The 19437-nt window shown below is 62.5% G+C and overlaps 2 protein-coding genes across 16 annotated transcripts in view; one reads left to right on the plus strand and one right to left on the minus strand.

Annotated features, from left to right (window-relative positions):
* Nucleotides 1–2971, plus strand: part of LOC123393209 (basic proline-rich protein-like) — a 92218-nt gene extending 89247 nt beyond the window's left edge. The window contains exon 3 of the mRNA XM_045084542.1: nucleotides 1117–2971. Coding sequence (XP_044940477.1) covers nucleotides 1117–2971 — 1855 coding nt within the window. The remainder of the gene's footprint in view (nucleotides 1–1116) is intronic.
* PCBP3 (poly(rC) binding protein 3) overlaps nucleotides 1–2976 on the minus strand; it is a 250406-nt gene extending 247430 nt beyond the window's left edge. For 4 of the 15 annotated variants that reach the window (XM_045084312.1, XM_045084308.1, XM_045084302.1 and 1 more), the window contains exon 1: nucleotides 2606–2794. The gene's annotated coding sequence lies outside the window, so the exon portion shown is untranslated. Of the gene's footprint in view, nucleotides 1–2605 lie in introns of all 15 variants that reach the window. The other 11 variants (XM_045084311.1, XM_045084310.1, XM_045084306.1 and 8 more) reach the window with 5 other exon arrangements.
* Between the last annotated feature and the right edge of the window lie 16461 nt (nucleotides 2977–19437).

Below are 19437 nucleotides of genomic sequence, written 5' to 3' on the forward strand. Positions count from 1 at the left end.
TTACTAAGATGTCCTCAAAATTAAAGAAAAGAGAATAGATGGTGCTGCAACATGGCCAGAATGCCTGGCAACTGACAGCGGCCCAACAGCCCCGCCACGCACACAGAGGGTTCCAGTCCTCTCTGGGAACGCTGGAAAGCACCCACGTGTGAGGGCACTACAACTGACCTTGCTGATGGAAAAACAAACCGCCTCCATGTACAAATATGGGTATGTATTACAACAAAGGGTACATTTTTAAGAGGGTGGTTGTTCAGAAACAGGATCGCACTTAATTTCAGTGGTTTGGTACTTGAGGTCCACACTCCAGCAAGAAAATTCCCACACGCTGAGAAGACTGGGGAGCAGGAAAGGGACTGTGGAGTCGACACCGCTATCCACGCGACAAAGAGACAACACACGGCTTGAGTTTTTAAAAGATATGCTTCCATTCAGACTCTCAGAACCTCCCTGTTCGACTCTTCGACTTTTGTTTTTAATGTGTAAATTTTGAAAATGATTTTATTTTTTTATTTGAAATTCCATTAGTCAACCCACATTTGTTACCGGGGTTGTCCTTTTCATAGCTTTTTAGGGGTCACTTAGATATCCCTCCGATGCGCTCGGCAACTCGCCAGCGCGAACACAGAGCTCTCCGGCACGCGGGCGTAGGCCCAACCGGTCCCGCCGGCCAGGAAGGTCGCGGATCGGCCGGAGGACGCGTTCAGCACCATGGACAGGGCCGACTCGCGGCCACTAGGACCCTGAGCTCGGGGGAGCCCGGCCGCCGCCCGGTCCCCGTTTTCGTGGCAGTGCCTCGGATGGGGCTGATTCCAACACACAGAAGGTGTTTTTCCTTGTTTTGGCCCAAAGGACCAGCCTTCGCTAAAGGGATGTAGGATTCCCGTTGACCACGATCTGCTTCGGTGGTCACCGCCACAGTGGAGCCCCGAGGTCTCCGGAAGCAGGAAGGACTTCGCCAGGGACACGTGGCGGGAATGAAACCTCCCAACCGAAGCAGCCAGCCTTGAACGCGACCTCACAAGACCGCGGGCTCGCCGCCGCCCCCCAACAGGGAAAGACAACTTTCCTCAAACGTCTGGCACAATGAGCCCACGTGCGGACACGTTCCCGTAGTCCCCTCAACCCTGCGACCCCAACGGTGTGCGCCTCCCCAGCCCTGAGTGTCCGCAAAGACGTGCGGGAACGTGGCACCCGAGGTCCAGCAGCGTCCGGGAGCAGCGCCGGCCACGGCGGCACCAGCCACAAGCCCGAGCCCCACACGGCGCCGGTGCGTCCCGCTCCAAGGCCCGCTCCTCCTCCGCCCGCCGGGCCTCGCCGGGACCGGGCGGCACCGAGCACCGGCCGAGGAAGCGGCCAAGCCCCGCGCGTCCCGGAGCACCTGCGGGGGCCGCGCGGCGTCCCGCACGAGCGACAGCCACAGCGCGGGCTCAGCGGCGCCGGAGGCCGTCCGTGGGCGGGGGCTCCCGCGGGGGTCCGAGTGCGGGCGCGGCCCGCGGCCAGCGGCTCCGGCTCCGGCGCGCCGCCCCTCCCCCGCCCGCGCCCCGGTCGCGCGAACAGACTCTTTGGCCCCAAACGCGTGTCTCTGAGACGAGGGAAGGAGACGCGCTGCTGCGGGGCAAGAAGGCCGGGGTCCCCTCCGCGGGGCCGACCCCACGCGCTTCCCCGGCCCGACCCGAGGAGCAGCACGCCCCCCCGAAGGCCGGGGCCCCGACGGACGGCGACGGCCCGCGCCCCGGGGCAGCCCGCACTGCGGGGTCCGCCCCCGTCCCGCCGGCGGGGCTCCGGCCGAGCCGCCCTCCCGCCGCCCCGGCAGGGTCGCGCGCGGTCCCCCACGCTCGCGGCGGCCGCGACCCAGGGCCACGCCGCCTTGAGGACAGGCGGGAAGGGGAAGCCGACCCGAGCCGCGGAGGACGGGGCTGCGCGGACTCCCGGCTCGAGGCGCGACGGACACGCTCCAGCGCGGGACGACGGCGCGACAGGGGACCCCACGGCCGTCGCGGGGCGGGGCCGTCGCGGGCGGGACCCTCGCGGGGCGGGGCGGGACCCTCGCGGGGCGGCGGGCGAGAGCCGGCCCGCACACGTGCTCGCAGGGCCCGGAGGTCGCCGCCCCGCCCGCCCCGCCCCCGCCCCGCCGAGGCCCCCCCCCGCCGGCGCGACCCCGACCCCCCCGAGGCGCTCCCGAGGCGGCAGGTGTCCGCCGACCCCCGCCGACCCCGCCGACCCGCGCCCCCTCCGCCCCCCGCAGCGCCGCCAACTTCGGAGCCGGGGGTCGGGGACGGCGCCCGCGGCTGACCCGCGAGCCCGCGCGGCCCCGGGGCGGAGGGCGGCCGAGACCCGGGCTCCCCCCCCCCCGGCCCCGCGACCCCGCCCCGCGGCCGCCGCCAACTTGCCGCGGCCCCAGCGGTCGCCCCCCCCGCCGCTCCGGAGCCCCGCGGGCAAAGTTAGCGGCCGCCGCCCGCCCCGGCCCGCGCCCTCGCTCGGGCGCCCGCTGCGACCCCCGGCCCTGCCCCGACCCCGACCCCGACCCCGGGCCCCGACCGCGGCGCGACCCCCCGGCCCCGGGCCAGGACCCCCGCCCCCGGCCCCGCGGGCGACCGCTCACCTGTCCGCGGAGGAGGGCGAACCCGCCGGCGGGCCGGGCCGGAGCCCGGGGTGGGGCCGGGCTGGGGGAGGGAGAGCGGCTGACGACGGGGCGGTCGAGGCGGCGGCGGGGCCCGAGGCGACCGAGTCGGAGGCGACTGAGGCGGCGGTAGCTGCTCCTCGCGCTCCAGCCAGGGCGCTGCGCGCGGCGCGGGCCCGCCCCCGCTGCGCTGCTGACCAATCCCGCGCCGCCCGCCGCCGCTGGCCCCGCCTCCCGCCCAAGGACTGGGCCTCGCGAAAGCGGGCGCGGCGGGCCAATCGAACGGAGGAACGGCGACGGATGAGGCCAATCGGAGCCCGAGAAGCTCTCTGGAAAGAAACCAATTAGCGTCGCGGGGAGGTGGGGGGCGGTGCTGAGGCGGGGCCAATGGTGATGGGGGCGTGACGGAAGTTAGGGCGGGGTCTTGGGTGTGCGAGTCACGGGTCGTGGGCGGGGCCACGAGCTTGTCACAGGGCAGGGGCGGTGCCAGGCTTGAGGGGAGCCCAAGGTGGGCGGAGCCATAAGTAAAAGGGGCGGGGTCTCCGGTGAAAGGCTCATGGGGGCGGGGCCAGTGGGCGGGCCCCAGAACTGGGGCGAGACCACAAATGGGGTACGGCAAGAGGCTGGCGAGTAGCCGGCGGCGTGGCCTGGGGCGCTCCGTGATTCGTGGAGGCGAGGCGGGACCACTAATGGGGCGGGGAGGGGGACAGGTCTCTGGCTAAGGGCGTGGCCTGGGGCGGTTTCTGGGCGTGGCAGAGGCGAGCCCAGGGGAGGGACGGGGATGTGGAGGGGAGAAGGGTAGGTCCCTGGAGCGTGGGGGGTGTGGTCTGGGCGGGGACTGTGAGGCTGGGGGCGGGGACAAAGGTGGGCGTGGGAAGGGCGGGTCCCTAGAGGGAAAGGGGTGGGGCGTTGGCCTGGGTGCGCCCGGGGGCTGAGGAAGGGGGAGCGGGGAGGGGAGGCGGGGAGGGGAGAGGGAAGGTGGGCGCGGTAACGTGCTGTGGGCGTGGCCTGGGGCGCGCACGGGTCACTAGCCCCGGGAACCGCCTGGTTGGTCTCGGGCGTGGGACCCGCCCAGTAGACCCGGACCGGGGCCTGCACCCTCCGCGGCCGGCGCCCTCCCCTTCCTCGCCCCGCAGGTCACAGCAGTTGGCGTAGCGGGCGGTCTCCGCGCCAGCGGGCCCGCTCCGGAGACCCCGCCCCTCTCGGGCGGCCGGCCCCGCCCAGGTCACCCCGCGGGGGGCGCGTCCGCCCAGCGTCCGTCCGGCTCCGCAGCAGGTGCCCTGGCTTTCCTGGCCGCCGCGGAAGCCGCGTGCTGGTCTGTGGGTCCGGACGCCCGGGAGCCGCTGACCTGTGCGCCGACGTTCGCAGGTGCTTGGGTCAACACACCTGCCCGCAGGTGACCCAGGAAGGTGACCAAGACCGCCTGAAGAGCTCCTGGGCTGTCCTCAGGGGACACAAGGCCTTGCCTGTTTCTGTTTTATTATCCTTTCTTCCGTACCTCCTGGCCTTCCTTGGGCTTTGCTTGTATTTAGGGTCACTTTGGAGCGACTGAACCCTGTGTCTCTTCTGTACATTTGGGGCCTATTCTTAGCAAAGATCGTTTCTTCCAGTGCGGCATCACACGGCACCAGACGGGTCGCAGACAGCACGGTGACCTCCAACGGCCAGGAGTGACCCATGAGGCAGCCAGGCCTTCAGGGGTCCCGGGACTCCCTACCCCACACCCCTCCGGAAGCCACGGGAGGGAACTATGCCTCACTCAGCCTTCTTCGGCCTCCTTAGCACCAGGAGGGGTCAGCTGGCTGCCAGGGCAGACACTGGGATGGGCCTGGGAATGCAGCTGGGACACTGGGCGCTCCTATTGGTACTGTTTGCCCCAGGCCAGGGCAAGAGGCATTCCTCCTGCTTCTCCTCTTCGAACCCTACTCCTTCATGGGCCACTGGAGGCCTACCCACATATGACTGCTTCTTTTTGTAGGATCTTCACCCCAGTACACAATGGACCCCTCAGGCATTCAGAGACAGGCAAGGCTCGGTGACACTCAGACACAGGGCAGCAGTCCATGCAGGCATGGCGGGGGGCGGTCAGGAAGATCTGTGCCTAATTTGTCTTCCCATGTCACTTGTGTATTCTAAGACAGCCTTTTAAAAAGAAAGGGCCCCGACTTCAAGTTGAGGGACTGTGGGTGGGGTCCACCTAGAAGCGCAGTAGCACTGGGGACAGCAAGAATACAAACAGCATCTGGGTCATGAGCCCTTCCAAAGAAGGGGGTCAAAGAGGCAAGGGCCACCCCAGCAGTGTGGACAGCTGCTGTCACTTGGAGCGGAGAGACATGCTTAACCATGTGCTCCGGGAGGACAGCTCTGTGGGTAGGAAAGGGGATGCAGAGGGGCAGAGGGGAGGCCCTGGCTGGGTCTCACATTGGTGAAGGTGGGGGGGATGGAGCACGGTGCTGGGAAGTGAGCAAGAGCATCCTGCAGGACGTGCACCCAGAGACCAGGGCTGCAAGGACTTATCACATCCTGACTACGCAGCTCTAGCTGGTCCCCTCACCTTGACTCTGTGGGCAGAGACCCAGGGTCCCCGCTCCCAAGGCCAGAGTGTGCAGTGGTGGGGGGAGCACGGGCAGAGCGCCCCAGTCCACCCCCGAGATTACAGGCTGCCAGCCTCCCACTTCCCCAGCCTCTCCAGGGGCTCTCGTCCCCTCAGCTGCCTTCCTTGCCTCCTGAAAGACACAGTTAGTCATTAGGGAATTAATGATAGTGTTTTCGGGACAGCATGTTGGACCCTAACAACTTTCAATTATTTCCAGTTCCTGCCAGCCCTGGGAGGAAGAAAGCAGCTCCTCTCGAGCCCCCGCCCTTGACACACAAGACAATCCACGTCTGCCGGCGTGTTGTCATATGTCAGCAGGTCTCTGAGAGCCAAACAGCAGAGCCCCGCAGCTGGGCCAGCCGGAGCCGGCCTGTGCCCCCAACGGCTCCGAAGCAGGACCTGCCGGCCCCAAAGTCCCCACACGCTGTGTGCCCTGCACTCCCCCCTGTGCATGCACCGCTCACCACCCTCCCAGCCGCTGTCACCACGGCCCTTCCCGTGAGAAGTGCACCCAGGGGCCCGCATTTATAAATAACCCCATGGTGTCTTGTTGGGAGATGCAGGGAGCAGGGAGACAAGGAGCCTTGTAATTATCATCTGCTGCAATGATGTCAGATCAAGCCCTGGGAAGCCTCCGAGGGCCCGGCCCTCCTGACTGTCACACACATCCCCACCAGCGGAGAGTCGGGGCTGGCCTTGCTATCTCTGGCCGCAGCATGGCGGGTGGGAGCTAACAGGGCTGGGAACCCGAGCTGCGCAGAAAGCAGCGGCCCAGTGGCCAACTGTGTCCGGGTCTGCGGGTGTGACCACACGTGGCACCCGGCAGCCGCAGCTACAGAGGCCCCCTCCCCTTCTCCGGGGAGAGAGGTCTGGAGCCCTGGACCTGGGTCTGGTGTGGAGGGTGGGGCATCTGCGGGCCTTCAGGGAGACTTGGCCTCCACCCCGAGCCTGCGTTCTGCAAAGAGAGCTCACATTGTCATCTCAGCCACCCCTTGCGCTCAGCCTAAAACACAAGGTCGCAGTTTACCTGGTGACAAGTCGGCGCCTAGAGAACCAGCGGTGTTGCTAAAACCCCCTTCACGAAACGCTGAGGCAGGCCCGCACCCCTGGGGGCACCCCAGGGCTGCCCCTGCCTTGTCAGAAAGCACGGCCCCGGGGACGCGGGGTTGGGTCAGCTGAGCTCGGAGATTCTGTGATAGCCACAGCGATGGAATGAAAACCGGAAAGCAAGTAAACCAGTCCAGGCAGCAGCTGCCCCGGCCAGGAAAGTAGGCCCACGGCTGCAGATGTAGGTTCCTCCCCTGCGACGCGGGGTCACCTGGCTCTGCACCTGGCCTTTCCCACCTGGTCGCTGAAGCACCTGATGGCTATTTCACTAGGCGAGGCAATCACAGGGCTCCTCTTGTGTCCGCTTGCTGAAGGAGCCGCTCCTGACGGGTCACTGGCCATGTCCTTGGGCCGTGACTGGGGGTGAAGGTGGGAGGGGGGGGGTTGCACCGGCGTGGAGGCAAAGCTTAGCCAGCCAGGCCTCGGAGGGGCCCCGCCTGGATGAGGGTGACGCTGGGAACGTGTTCCAGGAGAGGCGAGCCTGCATGGAGCGTCCCAGACAGACGTGTGGGAAGGAGAGAGAGAGAGACAAGCATGTTAACAGGGCCGCAGCCCGCTGGGACTCACCAACGCTCTCTCCTTTGGGGCTGGCAACCTGACCCGCACTCCACAGCTGCCCTGGGTCGGAGCCTCTCCGGGAACCCCAAGCTGCCCCGCTGCAGCGTTCCCCTGAGGCTGGGTCACCTTCCAGCTGGGCACACCCTGACAACAGCCAGCAGACTGCCCTGTGGGGATGAGGGGCTGGGGGAGAGCACACCCTGTTCTTATGTTGGACACAGAACCTCATCCCCGTGCTGGGAAGTTGGGCTCAGCCCGCGTGGCAGCCATGGCTCTGTGCCCGAAGGTTAAACAGGCTGGGGGTGAGCAGGAGCCCTGCTTCCACCTGCCAGAACACCAGCTTTCCTGGGGGGGCTCCCTGCTTTTAGCCTGTAACAAGCATGGTTGTACCCCATGGCCTGCTGGTGGATAGGGGCCCAGGATTCGTGCAGAGTGTGTTATCACCCCGGGGGACTGGAGTCGGTGGCCTATGTCCTCTCGGCCCTTCTCATGAAACAGCAAGTGAGTCACCCGCCCTTGATTGCCTCTCCCAGTTCAGACCGCAGGCTCCGGGGCCGATGCACCACTGCCAGCAGCAGGGAGAGAGAGCCGGGGCCCGAGCCAGAGCGGGGGACAGGGCCCGAGCCAGAGATCCAGAGCCAAAGAGAGACAGAGAGAGGCCGACAGAGATGGGAAGGGAGAGCCAGAGGGGTGGATGGCGGTGAGACAGAGGAGAGACAAGAACTGGAAGGAGACAGAGAGAGAGAGACATGGGCTCCTGGCTGGGTCTCTGGGACCCAGGCCCCCCACCACAGCCAGCAGAGCACTGCACACGTACACCTTTTCATCTGCAAGGTCTCTAGTGTTTTCTGTGAGGAAGAGAGGTATGGCCTTCCTTCTCTCACGGGAGCGCGGGAGCCCTTCTACTTCAGGAAGACTTCTCCCAGTGAGAGTGGCAGCAGAAATCCCACATCTTCCCACGGTGCCTCCGCAGAAGGCTCTAGAGTGAGAACTGTCTGTGTTCCACGGACGCCCCACCTTCCCGCCCCGCACACCCACTCGGCCAGCAGGAAGAGGCTGGAAGGGTGAAGCAGAGCTTCCGAAGCCCTGAGCTGACGGGGGAGCCCCTGGGCCGCGTGGCTGGCTGCCGGGGTGCTGTGGGCACCTGGCTTTGCCATGTGGGCCGAACTCTCCTCAGTGGACTTCAGCAGAGGCTGTGTTTCAGTGAGGGTCATGGGCAAGTTTCCTGTTGACATAAATAACCTTGGATTAACGGCAGTGGAGACGGATTTGCACACGTAGAACGTTCATGCGGTGGCACATGTGGGAGGGCAGGCGCGGCCCAGCCCTTCTCAGACCTCATCTCCTTAGGACCCAGGTTCTCTTGGGGCTTCCTCCGTGGCACCCTTGGGCAACCGCAGGGTCTTTCTGCTTCAGTGGTGGAGTCCGCTGCTGGCAAAGACCTCTGTTGAGAACCTTAAGGGGAAATTCAAGAATGTACGTATTGAGAAGCCATTAAAATGTAAATTGTGGGGCTCTCTGAGGGCTGTCCGTGGCCCCTCTCCAATGACCCCTTCCACCTTGGGGCAGCCTCCCCCACCACATGCTACCCTGGGCAGCCGGGGAGCTGAGGAGTTTGCAGACCCAGGAGCAAAGGCAGCAAAGCACATGGTCAAGCTCTGGGTGCAGCACCTGCCACACACACCCCGTGCCAAGAAGGGGAGCCGGGGGCCTTACACTAGCAAAATGGGAGCAGGAGCACCTCAGGGTGTTAAACACGCAGCTTCCTTCCTTCCCAGACCCGACATCCAGACCAGCCCGAGGTCAGTCCCTCTTGTGTGACACGCTTGGCGACCCAGCTCCCTCAGAGACAGATGGTCCCTCCCCCGCATCTCTGTTGCCAGTTCCTGCTCAGCCACCGAGGGTGGAGGGGGAGGCGTCTCTGCTCAGACCTTCCCATGTCCAGTGCCAGCCGCTGCCCAGGACAGGGGCAAGTCCAAGAGGATGGCTGCAGCGCTGCCTCGCCCCCCAGCACCAGTGGTGCCAATGGCACCTTCCCCCACCCACAGAGCCACAGAGCCAGCCCCGTCCGTCTTTGTCCGGAAGGCCCTAGAAGGAGCCGGTTACACTTGCCGCGCTGCTGGGAACCTTGTATCAAGGGCTTGCGAACTGCTCAGAGCCGGGCTGGAGAGACGGTGGGTCTCGGTGGCAGAGACTGTGCAGGGAGGGGGGCCAGGCGTGCGAGGTGTTGTCAACGTCGTTCTCTGTCCCTCGGCCCTGGGACGCGGAGCCGCCAGGACACCGCGCTGAGCTTGAGAGGGGGCCGCGCCACGGCACAGAACCGCGGTGGAGAAGCCGCAGGCCCGCCCCGTTGTCCGGCCTGGGCTGTCGGACCGGCCGAGTCCCACAGCGGCCGGACCTCCCCACACGCGAACTAAAAGGGCTCGGTTGCACGCAGAATATGACAAAGTCAAGTGCGAGACAAACCGCCACGGTGGGTGACGCCAGCGGGCCCCCTGCTTCACGCCGTGACTTTCTGTCACGTGGGCGTCCGCGTGGAGGACCCGAGGGCTTGGCAGTGTGTTCGCCAAGCGCCTTACGCTGCTGCCCGGGGCCGCTGAGCTGAGGGAAGACGTGCGCAGCCCCCACAAACCAGACACACAGGCACACACACACGCATGCACACACGTGTGCACGTATACAGACATGCACGATACATACAAAACCACACGTGCACACATCCACACATCTACATGGACACACAGAGACATGCACATACACATGTGTGTACACGTGCACACGGACACGCACAATACACACCACATGTGACCACACGTGCACGTGTATGCACACGTGTGTGCACATATACACAGCAATGCATGGCATGCACAAAACACATGTGCACACAACCACACACAGAGAGACATACACACATGTGTGTGCACATATGCACATGGACGTGCACAATACATACAAACATGTGATCACGTGTGCACATGCATATACACATGTGTGCACGTATACACAGACATGCACAATGCATACAAAATCACACGTGCACATACAACCACGCACACACATGGTGCAGACACGTATACACACACAGCACATGCGCTCACATGACTGCACATGCACATGTAGGCACACGCAGCACACACGTTTGCACATATATGCACACGCACACACAGACTCACACTCACACACACACTCTGAAGACAGTGGCCCAAACTAAAAGCAGATGGCTGTCCTCACAGCCCCTGTCCACATGGGGAAAGCATCAGGGTGGGTAGAAGCCGTCGGCGGCTCTGCCTCTTCAGGAGGACAGTGTTGGGAGCAAGAGGTCCCCCGCCCTCCACCCTCCACCAAGCAGGGCAGAGCTCCACGACAATCAGTCCCTGGGGCCAGGACGGGGCAAGAGGGACACTGACACTTCATTAACTGCCAGCCTCCACCGGAGTCGTCCCTACGTGGGACACAGTAAGAGACCTCAGGCGAGTGGGGCACTCATCCCCACCACGTGACCTGGGCCAGTGCTGCCTCCTCCGCTCCAGACCCCTGAAGGCAGGAGGCGGGCAGGAGCAGGCATGCCCGCAGGACCGGACTGCCCGGGATGCCACATGCCCGGGGGAGAGGATGCCCCTCCGGTTCCCTGAGTATCTTCCCAGCAGGCTGAGGACGAGCGTGGATGGAAGGCGTCGGTCAAGAGCTGTGGGGCAGACCAGGGACCTCCAAGCCCTTCCACCTTGGAAGAAGAGAAAGCTATGCGTCCCCACAGAAACTGGTAGATCCTTCAGCACAGGCTTGCCTCCCCTGTCCTCCAGCACCCCGGGGCCCAGAGAGCCCCTGATCCATGGGCGTGCTGTCCAGGGAAGGTAAAGACGGCTGTGAGTTCTTTGAAAAGGTGACATCCATGCTTCTTGTCCTCAAAACTAGGCGGCTGCTTTGACCACCGGAACAGACAGAGGGGATGCTGTGTTTGTCTCTGGGGTCAGACCTCCAGCGGCTGCCAGGTCTTCTCTCGTGGAATACTGGCTCTCGGGGAGGCCAGCCAACACGTAGGAAGTCCGGCCACCTCGGACGGCCCTGTGGCGAGGAGCCCCAAGCTAGCCCCGTGTGGGGGCCGAGCAGAGAAGGCCGCGTCCGCAGCCCCAGCTCACAGCCGTTCCGGCCCAGGCACAGGGCTCGGCTGGTGCCAGCCTCAGCCGCCACATGCTGGCAACCCCAGGAAGGCTGCACTGGACTCGCCACCCCCTACCCGCAACGGTGAGACCATTACCAATCGTGGTTTGGAGCCGCTACATTTTGAAGTGGTGTGTTGTGCTGTACGAGATGATGCAGACAGGACTCCACACCACGTTGTTTTATGCCAAGAGACCTGCTTCTTATGAAGAAGGTGTGAACACCGGCGTGTGGTCCCAGGCTCTCGGCTGTTACCCTGACCCCGTCACCCAGAGGCGGCGACCTGTAAGAGTGGTGGGAATGTGTGTTAATGTCTGAGCTGAGGTGCCCACCTTGGGCCAGACTCTGCAGGACTCAATCTCTGTCCCTGGGACGCAGGGTCTGTGCTGATGTGAGGGTCTATGAGCAGCCCTGGGCCCCCAGTACCTTGAATACAAGCTCCAGGAACCACAGAACAGAGCAGGTGTGCCCGGTTGCCGGTGTCCCCGAGAGCCCGCGTGTGATCAGTGCTTCCTGTCGCAGCGGACGCCGGCTCTGTGGGGTGGGGCATCCCGGTTCCCTGGCTGGGGGGATGTTTCTGCCACACTGGAAGCCACCACTGCATTCGGCCACTTGAGGCTGCCCATGCCTGTGGCGGAGCACGTAGAGAGCTGATGTACTGTACTGCTGGGCAATCAGCCCCAAATCCACGAAGGGCTAGGCTTGCTGAGTCTCGCTGGGAATAGGAGGGAGACGTCTGGCACTGGCATGTTCACTAGGACACTTTGGTGTCCATGCCAATTGACAAACTCTAAGGGGACAGTTGCAGCAACCGTGGCCCATCGGAGGCAAGGCAGCCATGGGACAAACCAACCAGAAGAGCCAAGCTTTGAGTGGATGGCAGCTAGACAGCACCGTGAAGGATGCTGGCACTGCCCTCTCGGGAATGAAGTCGGGGCATCCGTCCTCAGGCGGAACGTGCCCAGGTGCCTCGGGACGGACACCCCCGTGGGTCTTATCAGGTTGCCCGGCTGGCAACACCTGCCCCACCCCAGAACCACCACAGACGCTGCGAGTCCGCTGGGGTGGCCGTTTCCAGGGCTGCATGCCATGAGCAGATACCCACAAAGCCTTTCCTCAAGGTCACGAGAAAGGCCTCTTGCTGGCTTCCTTGGGGCTCTGTCTTGGCCTCTGAAGGATGAGATGCCTGAGTTATGTCATCTTTTCTGCACGCGCAAACCTGCAAGTGTGAGCTTAAGGACCTGCATGGGTGATCAGACCCGTGAGCCCAGGACCGGGCAGGTCGGTGCTGTCCTGCTCTTTGCCCGCGCGGACGGGACTGAGTACTGGGAGCGGCAGGGAGTCTCCCCGAAGATGGAGGGTCGGCCGGATGTGTGCAGTGCCCTGCCTGATCTCTGCTGTCCTGCCTTCCCGTCCGGGGACCCTCTCCCCTGAGACTGCAATCCCCAGGAAAAACGTGAACACGTAAGCCTTTGCCTCAGGCTCTACTTTCTAGGGCAACTGGGCTAAGAATAGACAACAATAATCATACAATTTTAACGATGCAGCCTTGTTCAAAAAAGGAAGAACTTCCCGGTGTCCAAAATAAATGAGAAGTGAAAGCCAGGGCAGTCACGGGAGCTGAGGCTGGGTCAGCCCTCAGGGAAGAAGGGGCAGAAGACAGGGGTGGCGACAGGTCCACGCGTAGCTTGGACAAGAGATGGGGCCGCGGGCCTGCGTTCACGGGGGCTACGGACTCCCACTTCGGGGGGAGCCTGAAGGGCCACGGCCTCCATGAGAAGATGGAGAGAAGCTCTACCTGCTGCCCCCAGAAATGAGAAAGGACGTTTTCTGTCTTCCCAGAGGTCAAAGGGAAAGGCTCACAGAAGAAACAGAAACGCTGGGCGTACGACGTGGGACTGTGTGAGGTATGAGCATCTACTCGCTATTGGGGTGTGGGTTTCGGGCTAAAAATTACAACAAAAGTCGTGTCGTGTGACTGGACTCCTTGGTGCCCAGGAAGGAGAAAAAAAATGCGTGCTTTCCTGTGAGGACACGTCCCGAAACTAGAAGATGAGCTGACACTGAGAGCAGTTCCAGCAAGAAACAACAGGACTTGTGTCCCCGAGAACGAGAGGTAAGTGAGAATATGATCAAAGGCAACACAAAGAAAGAATAAGCAAAAATGTAAGGGAGTAATTTAGAAACAGCAGAAATGAAGACTGTCACAGGAATTAGGAACTCGGGGGAGGGCTAGGAACAGATGAGAGAGAGTGGGGACAGCAGGCAGTGGGACCGGCTCGGGAGCGCTACCCAGACAGAGCGGGAAAATTAAAGATGGTTTAAATCGTGGCCATGAACAGCGATGACAAGTAGAAAGCTGATCCGACCGAGGCCTCGAGGGGAGAAGACGAGACAATGCTCAAGACAACGAGGAGGAACTTTCCAGAACATGAGTTTGCTTGGGCTAGCCGCACAAGGGGCCAGGGGTTGTGGGGCTGACCTGGCAGGGTGGGCTGCTCCCGAGGCCTCTCTCTGGGCATGCGGCCACCATCTCTCCCCGTGTGCTCTCGGGGGTACGTCTTCTCCTCCTCTCGGGACCACACCTGTCCTGCTGGGTCAGGCCACGCGATGGCCTTGTTTTACCTCGATCCCCTCGTATTAAAGATGCCACCTCCTGATGTACCGGGGGTCAGAGCCTCAGCGTGTGGATTTGGGGACCTGAGCCAGCCCATGACAAACACAACTGCAGATACTGAGGCTCGAGCAAAACCCAGACACGGGATCTTCACAAAGGAGAAGGGCCTGGAAGCAGACAGGACAGACAGGACAGAGGAGGTGCCTGAGTCCGGGCAGTGCCAGCAGCCGCCAACGCCCATGAGCAGAGAATGACGCCGTCACTGTCCGGGGGGAGACCGCGGCTGAGCGAGAACCGATGCCCGCAGAGCTATCTGTCGGGAGCATGAGTGTCCCTAGACCAAGGGATGGGTAGCGTCGCTGACGACTCTGGGCGCGGCAGCCCCGAGGGAGGACATAGGACCAGCAGGGACTGAAATGTGGCATGAGCCAGGTTGAAGCCACCGGGCGTCAAACAGCAGTCTAGTGGCTCACTGGGGACAGTGATAGGTAGGACAAAGAGAGGAAACGCAGGCCTCCATGTGACGTGTGGGCACTAGGGGACACCCCCAAATGGTCCCTGGGGTGTGGGAGAAACTCTGGATTTCTCTCCACAGATGCCGCGTGACCGAGCCTCAGGAGGACAGGCCAGCCAGCCTCGGGGTCGCACGAGGCACGACGGCCCTGGGGATGGAGACAGGGGGGACTTCTGTGCTGTGAGGGTGGACAGCGCGGCCCTCGCCCTGCAGCCGCACACCGGGGACTGTCCCTGACACTCCCAGGCAAGGACGCCAGCAAGCAGCACCCTACAGGCTTGGCCCAAGAGAGGGAAGCCCCTTCTATTTTGCACACCCGAGCCCTGCTCCCTGCATCTGTCTGGGCACACTGGCATTTATGGCGGCAGGCCCATGACGGCCTCGAGCCTCCCAACCCCCTTCTTGTCCCCTCCCCTGCTCTGTCCCCCCCTGGGGTGGGTGACCCAGACCTCCTAGCCAAGCCCTGTTCGTTCACCACCTTTTGAAAGAGAGCCACCCCTTTGCCTGCCTTATACTGAGACCCACGCTGGTCCCTGGGTCTGCTCTGGGGAGGCCCACCAGGCCTTAGCAGCTCTCCTAGGAAGACTGGCAGAACATCCCAGAGCCCGGAGGCGCGGGGTGTGGGCCACAAGGGTGGTGTGTGGGATCTGGGTGGGAAACAACAGTCTGGCCATGAGGCTTCTTGTTCTGCACGGCGGAGTGGGGCCCGAGAGGTTGGAGGGGACTCCTTGATCTGGGGGGCACAACCCAGGCCCCCTGTGCCCAACAGTGTGGTTACAGATGATGGTTCACCTTAACAAACCAACCTTCACAAGGTGGACACCTGCTGTGAAAGTTGTGCACCTGAGCACACCCAAGTGCACAGATGCGTCGTGAACGCACACACAACACCACGTATTCCGTGCATACCAGCATACACGCAGCACTGACGCATGCATAAACACGTGTGTGCACCCCTGCACACGTGTACACCCGTGCATACCCGTGCACGCACGTATACCTCCATAGGTGCACGAACACACACACACACACACACGACCTCACAACCAGAAGGTAGCTCAGTGACAGGAACCCAAGGCGGGACGGGAAGGTGTTGGCGCTGAGCCCGGCCTGCTCCCGCAAGCTGCTCCCGGGCCGCGTCAGGAGGGAAAGTAGCTAACAGTCACGCTCTTCTACTCGGGCCTGGTGGTGGAGGGCTGGCCGGCGTTCTTAATAAGAAGCAAAAGGCTTATGTAACCCGTGCCATCCGGGAGGAAGTGATGCTTTCAGGGATCAGTGAGAAAACACCTGTCCTTTGAAAGAAGCCGGTGATGTGCCCTGAAAACCCGTACTTGATTTACTGTCCTGTGACTTTGTCACCAGAGCCTGTCCAGTCTGTCGCCTAGGGCAGCTCTCCTACCTGCCCGTGTCCAACACGCGGAAACCCCTTCTCCCTACTCTGTTAGAAAGAGGACTTCCCGGTAAAAAGTCTCGGTGAGCGTTGAGCCCATCTGTTGAAGACGCGCAAAGGCGGCTCTTCCCACCGGTCTGCGGGAGCAGGACGGGTTCGGGGAGGACAGGGTCTGCGCAAGCTTGTGTGTGGCTGGGGCCGTCGCGGACGAGGTCATGACTGGGGAGTGCGGCGGAGGGAGCCCTCCTTGCCTGCTGTTCACAGAGCCTTTCGGGGCGGTCTCTTCTGCGGCGGCCACGCCTGGACCGGAGCCGTGGGGCGCGGGGCTCTGGGCTCCAGACCGAGGGGCTGGAAGCGACAGAGCGTGGTCACTCCCACGGCCGCCCTCGAAACCATTACAGCGGCTGGTTCTGGATTACTCGTCCCGTTCCGTTGAGGCTAGATGATCTTTAAGGACAAGTGAACGTGCTGAAGTGCTGCTTATTTCATTTTATCCCCTCTTTCTCGTCTCCACGTATGTTTGTGGTATATTTGATATTTTAGTGCAGTGGATCATGCGTACGTATCTTTAATTAAATAGATGACATATATTTGGGGGAATTCGCTCAGATCCTTTGTACTGGTGTGCGGGTGATCAAAACTGTTTTGAGACTGCTCATCAAATTAAGTTTTGTTTTAATTTTAAAGGATTAAAAGCATACATAAAATACTGAGAGGAAAACTGAAAACAGCAGAGAACAAGGTGTGATTGGCCCAGTTGCCCGGCCGTGTCCGTGGGTTCTCACGCGGAAGCTTGGGAGGCGGACCGGCTGCAGCACGGAGGGAGATGGAGGGAGCTGGGGGGCGGGTAGAGAGGAAAGCCGCTGTCTCGGGGGCCGGTGGGGGCCGTCATTAGTGCCTGGCGCACGTGATAAAGGCTGCCGTCTGGCAAGGCTGAGCCGTGGGGACCTGCCAGCGTTCAACGGTGTCCTGCAAACCCGCGCTCACCACCGCCTGATCGTCGAGAACACTGAGCTCGTAGTGACTGAGCTCGTAGCGGCCGACGGTGTTCTGCCCAATCCCCCACGGTGCCTCCTGCCCACGCGTTCTTCTAGAACCTGCTGCGTGCCCATGATGGGGGAGACCCGTGCCCGTTCTGCTTGGACCGTGCCCGTTCTGCCTTGAGGGAGGTCGTGGGAGCGAGCGTGCACCCAGCTGGCATCCCATAGCCCCCCTGTAGTGGGCATGCAGGGGAGTGCTGGGGCCCCACCCATGATGGGCTCACGGTCTCCAGAAGCTCAGAGGGGACATCAGAGGTTCACATCCGTGAAGTCGGGCTGGTGTCCCCAGATACGCTGTTGCCTCAGTCCCCAGTCCTGCTGCCAGGACCTCTCCTCACACTTCTGTCTGCCGTGCCCGGGGCATGCCAGGCTGTGGCTGGCGCTCTGCTGCGTTTGACTTAGAACTCGAGGATGGCGATCCAGGCCCCACACCGTCTGCTGCGCCCCACAGCCCCAGGAGGCAGAACCCCAATCAGCCCAAAGGGAGGATGGGTTCCCATGAGCCCCGGGATTAGGAGCTGTGTGACGTTCTGTGACACCCTCCAGGGCGGGGGCTCCCCTCCCCCACAGCCCGCTGTCCTGCCAGACTGTGCTGCTTGTGATAACGAATGACACTCACTTTGGGGCAAAACTCGGCATTAAAATGTTCAAGGAGGAAGAAATCTCCGGGTGGTTTTGACGGGGATGAAGGGGCTGATCCTCTCCTGGAGTTTATGTGCGCACGTGGGGAGGGCTTTGGATTAAAACCTTCTGTCCTGGAAACTTAAGGCGTCCTGCTTCCTGGTGCTGTCACTGGAAACCAAAGGATCCGGCTTAAGCTTCTTTTTCCTCTTTAAGCCGCCCGGCACCCCCTCTGCCCGGAGCGGTTTTACAAAGCAAATGTATTTATTTCCCGAGTTGTGGAGAAGCTGTCCCCTCCGCGTGACCTGCTTCTGGGAGAAGTTAAGTAACAGAGCTCACGTGCAGGGCCCACCGACGGTTCCCGCCTCCGGGCAAGACCTCGTGATTCCTGCGGGTGTGTGGACGGTCTGTGTGGGTCAGTTCCAAGAGGGGACCAGGTGTCAGGAAGCACCCCACCCCCCATCCCCGCCCAGGGCAGGGGTCGGCAGTGGCAGGGGCACTGGGGACCCATAGCCTCCTCTGGTTCTGCCACCCGGGCCCAGGCTGGCCGGGAGCCCCAGTCTCCCGCTCCCCACAGGGATGGGGAAAGCCACGCCACTCCTGTGCGGGGCCAGCGTGAACCCATGGCGACGTCCCAGGTTCTGCGGGAGGGCCTGTGGAGCAGGGCCGAGTGCTGCCCCCTCGGGAGCACGCTGGTCATCCAGGCTACAGCAGGTGGGCCCTGCTTGTCTGGGTGTGCAGTGCGTCCCCAGGGCGGCCCTCGGCCATCCTGGAAGTGCCCAGAAGGTCCTGGGGAAGTGCCTGTGGACAGAGGCAAACAATGATGCAGGGGGTGGGGAGGGAGGGGGCCAGGAGGGCTGCTGCTTCCTCCACACCCGACGTAGAAACTCTCCCCCCAGGCCTGGCCAGAGACACTGCTGTCCTGGGGAGGCCCGTCTCTGTCACTGCCCACGGGGGCGGTGGGCGCTCCATTGTTCTTGTCGTCATCTGCAGATTCCTCATCTCCTTGCAGAGTGGAAACTCTGGGGTCTCTACCCATCCCTGCTGCGTGTCCAGCCTCTGGAACGTGCCGGAACATGCCAGAACACGGGGGTCTCTACTCCCGACTGTGTGTCCAGCCTCTGGAACGTGCCGGAACATGCCAGAACACGGGGGTCTCTACTCCCGACTGCGTGTCCAGCCCAGTGCCCATGCCAGAACACGGGGGTCTCTACTCCCGACTGCGTGTCCAGCCTCTGGAACGTGCCGGAACATGCCAGAACACGGGGGTCTCTACTCCCGACTGTGTGTCCAGCCTCTGGAACGTGCCGGAACATGCCAGAACACGGGGGTCTCTACTCCCGACTGTGTGTCCAGCCTCTGGAACGTGCCGGAACATGCCAGAACACAGGGGTCTCTACTCCCGACTGTGTGTCCAGCCTCTGGAACGTGCCGGAACATGCCAGAACACGGGGGTCTCTACTCCCGACTGTGTGTCCAGCCTCTGGAACGTGCCGGAACATGCCAGAACACAAGGGTCTCTACTCCCGACTGCGTGTCCAACCTCTGGAACTGCCAGAACTTGCCGGAACACCTGAGAGTCCTTCTCGGTTTCTGTTGACTCAGTGAGTTAGGAGTCCGCTCTGAGAAGGCTGACACAGGGTCACCAGCCCCCCAGGACTCAGTGCCCTGGTCTATAAAACAGTCTGTGGAAGAGGTGATATTTAGGGACCCTCTGGGGTCCACATTCTGAGTCCAGTATTTAAAAAGAGTGAGCTGAAAGTAAAGGGAGAAGCTGGTTAGGGTTAGAGACCTTTCCATGGAAACGGACCACCCGGGCTGGACTCAGGCCGCTCAGCAGCCCTGGAGTTGTAAGGAAGTCTCGGGAATTACGGCGCCTACCGAGGGAGAAGTTTGCTGCCGGCCGTGTACCGAACATGGGCCCCTGAAGCCACCCGTGCCCTGATCCCCGGAACCCCGGGATTGTGGCACAGTGGGGAAGGGGTTTCACGGGTGGGATTAAGTTAAAGATTTGGAGGAGAGATCATCCTGGATTATCAGGACGGGCTGTAAATGCAATCCCATGTGTCCTTGTCCAAGAGGCCGGGGGAGATGTGACACAGGTGGCGGGTCAGGCCGCATGACCCCAGGGGCAGAGACCGGAGGTACTGGCCACAGGCCGCGGAGATGGGCAGCCCTGAGGTTGGAAGGGCCTCGGGCACGCGCCGTCCTGC

Source organism: Mustela putorius, unplaced genomic scaffold (genome assembly GCF_011764305.1).
Source record: "Mustela putorius furo isolate JIRA1106 unplaced genomic scaffold, ASM1176430v1.1 tig00000765_pilon_pilon_pilon, whole genome shotgun sequence".
NCBI classification, from domain to species: domain Eukaryota; kingdom Metazoa; phylum Chordata; class Mammalia; order Carnivora; family Mustelidae; genus Mustela; species Mustela putorius.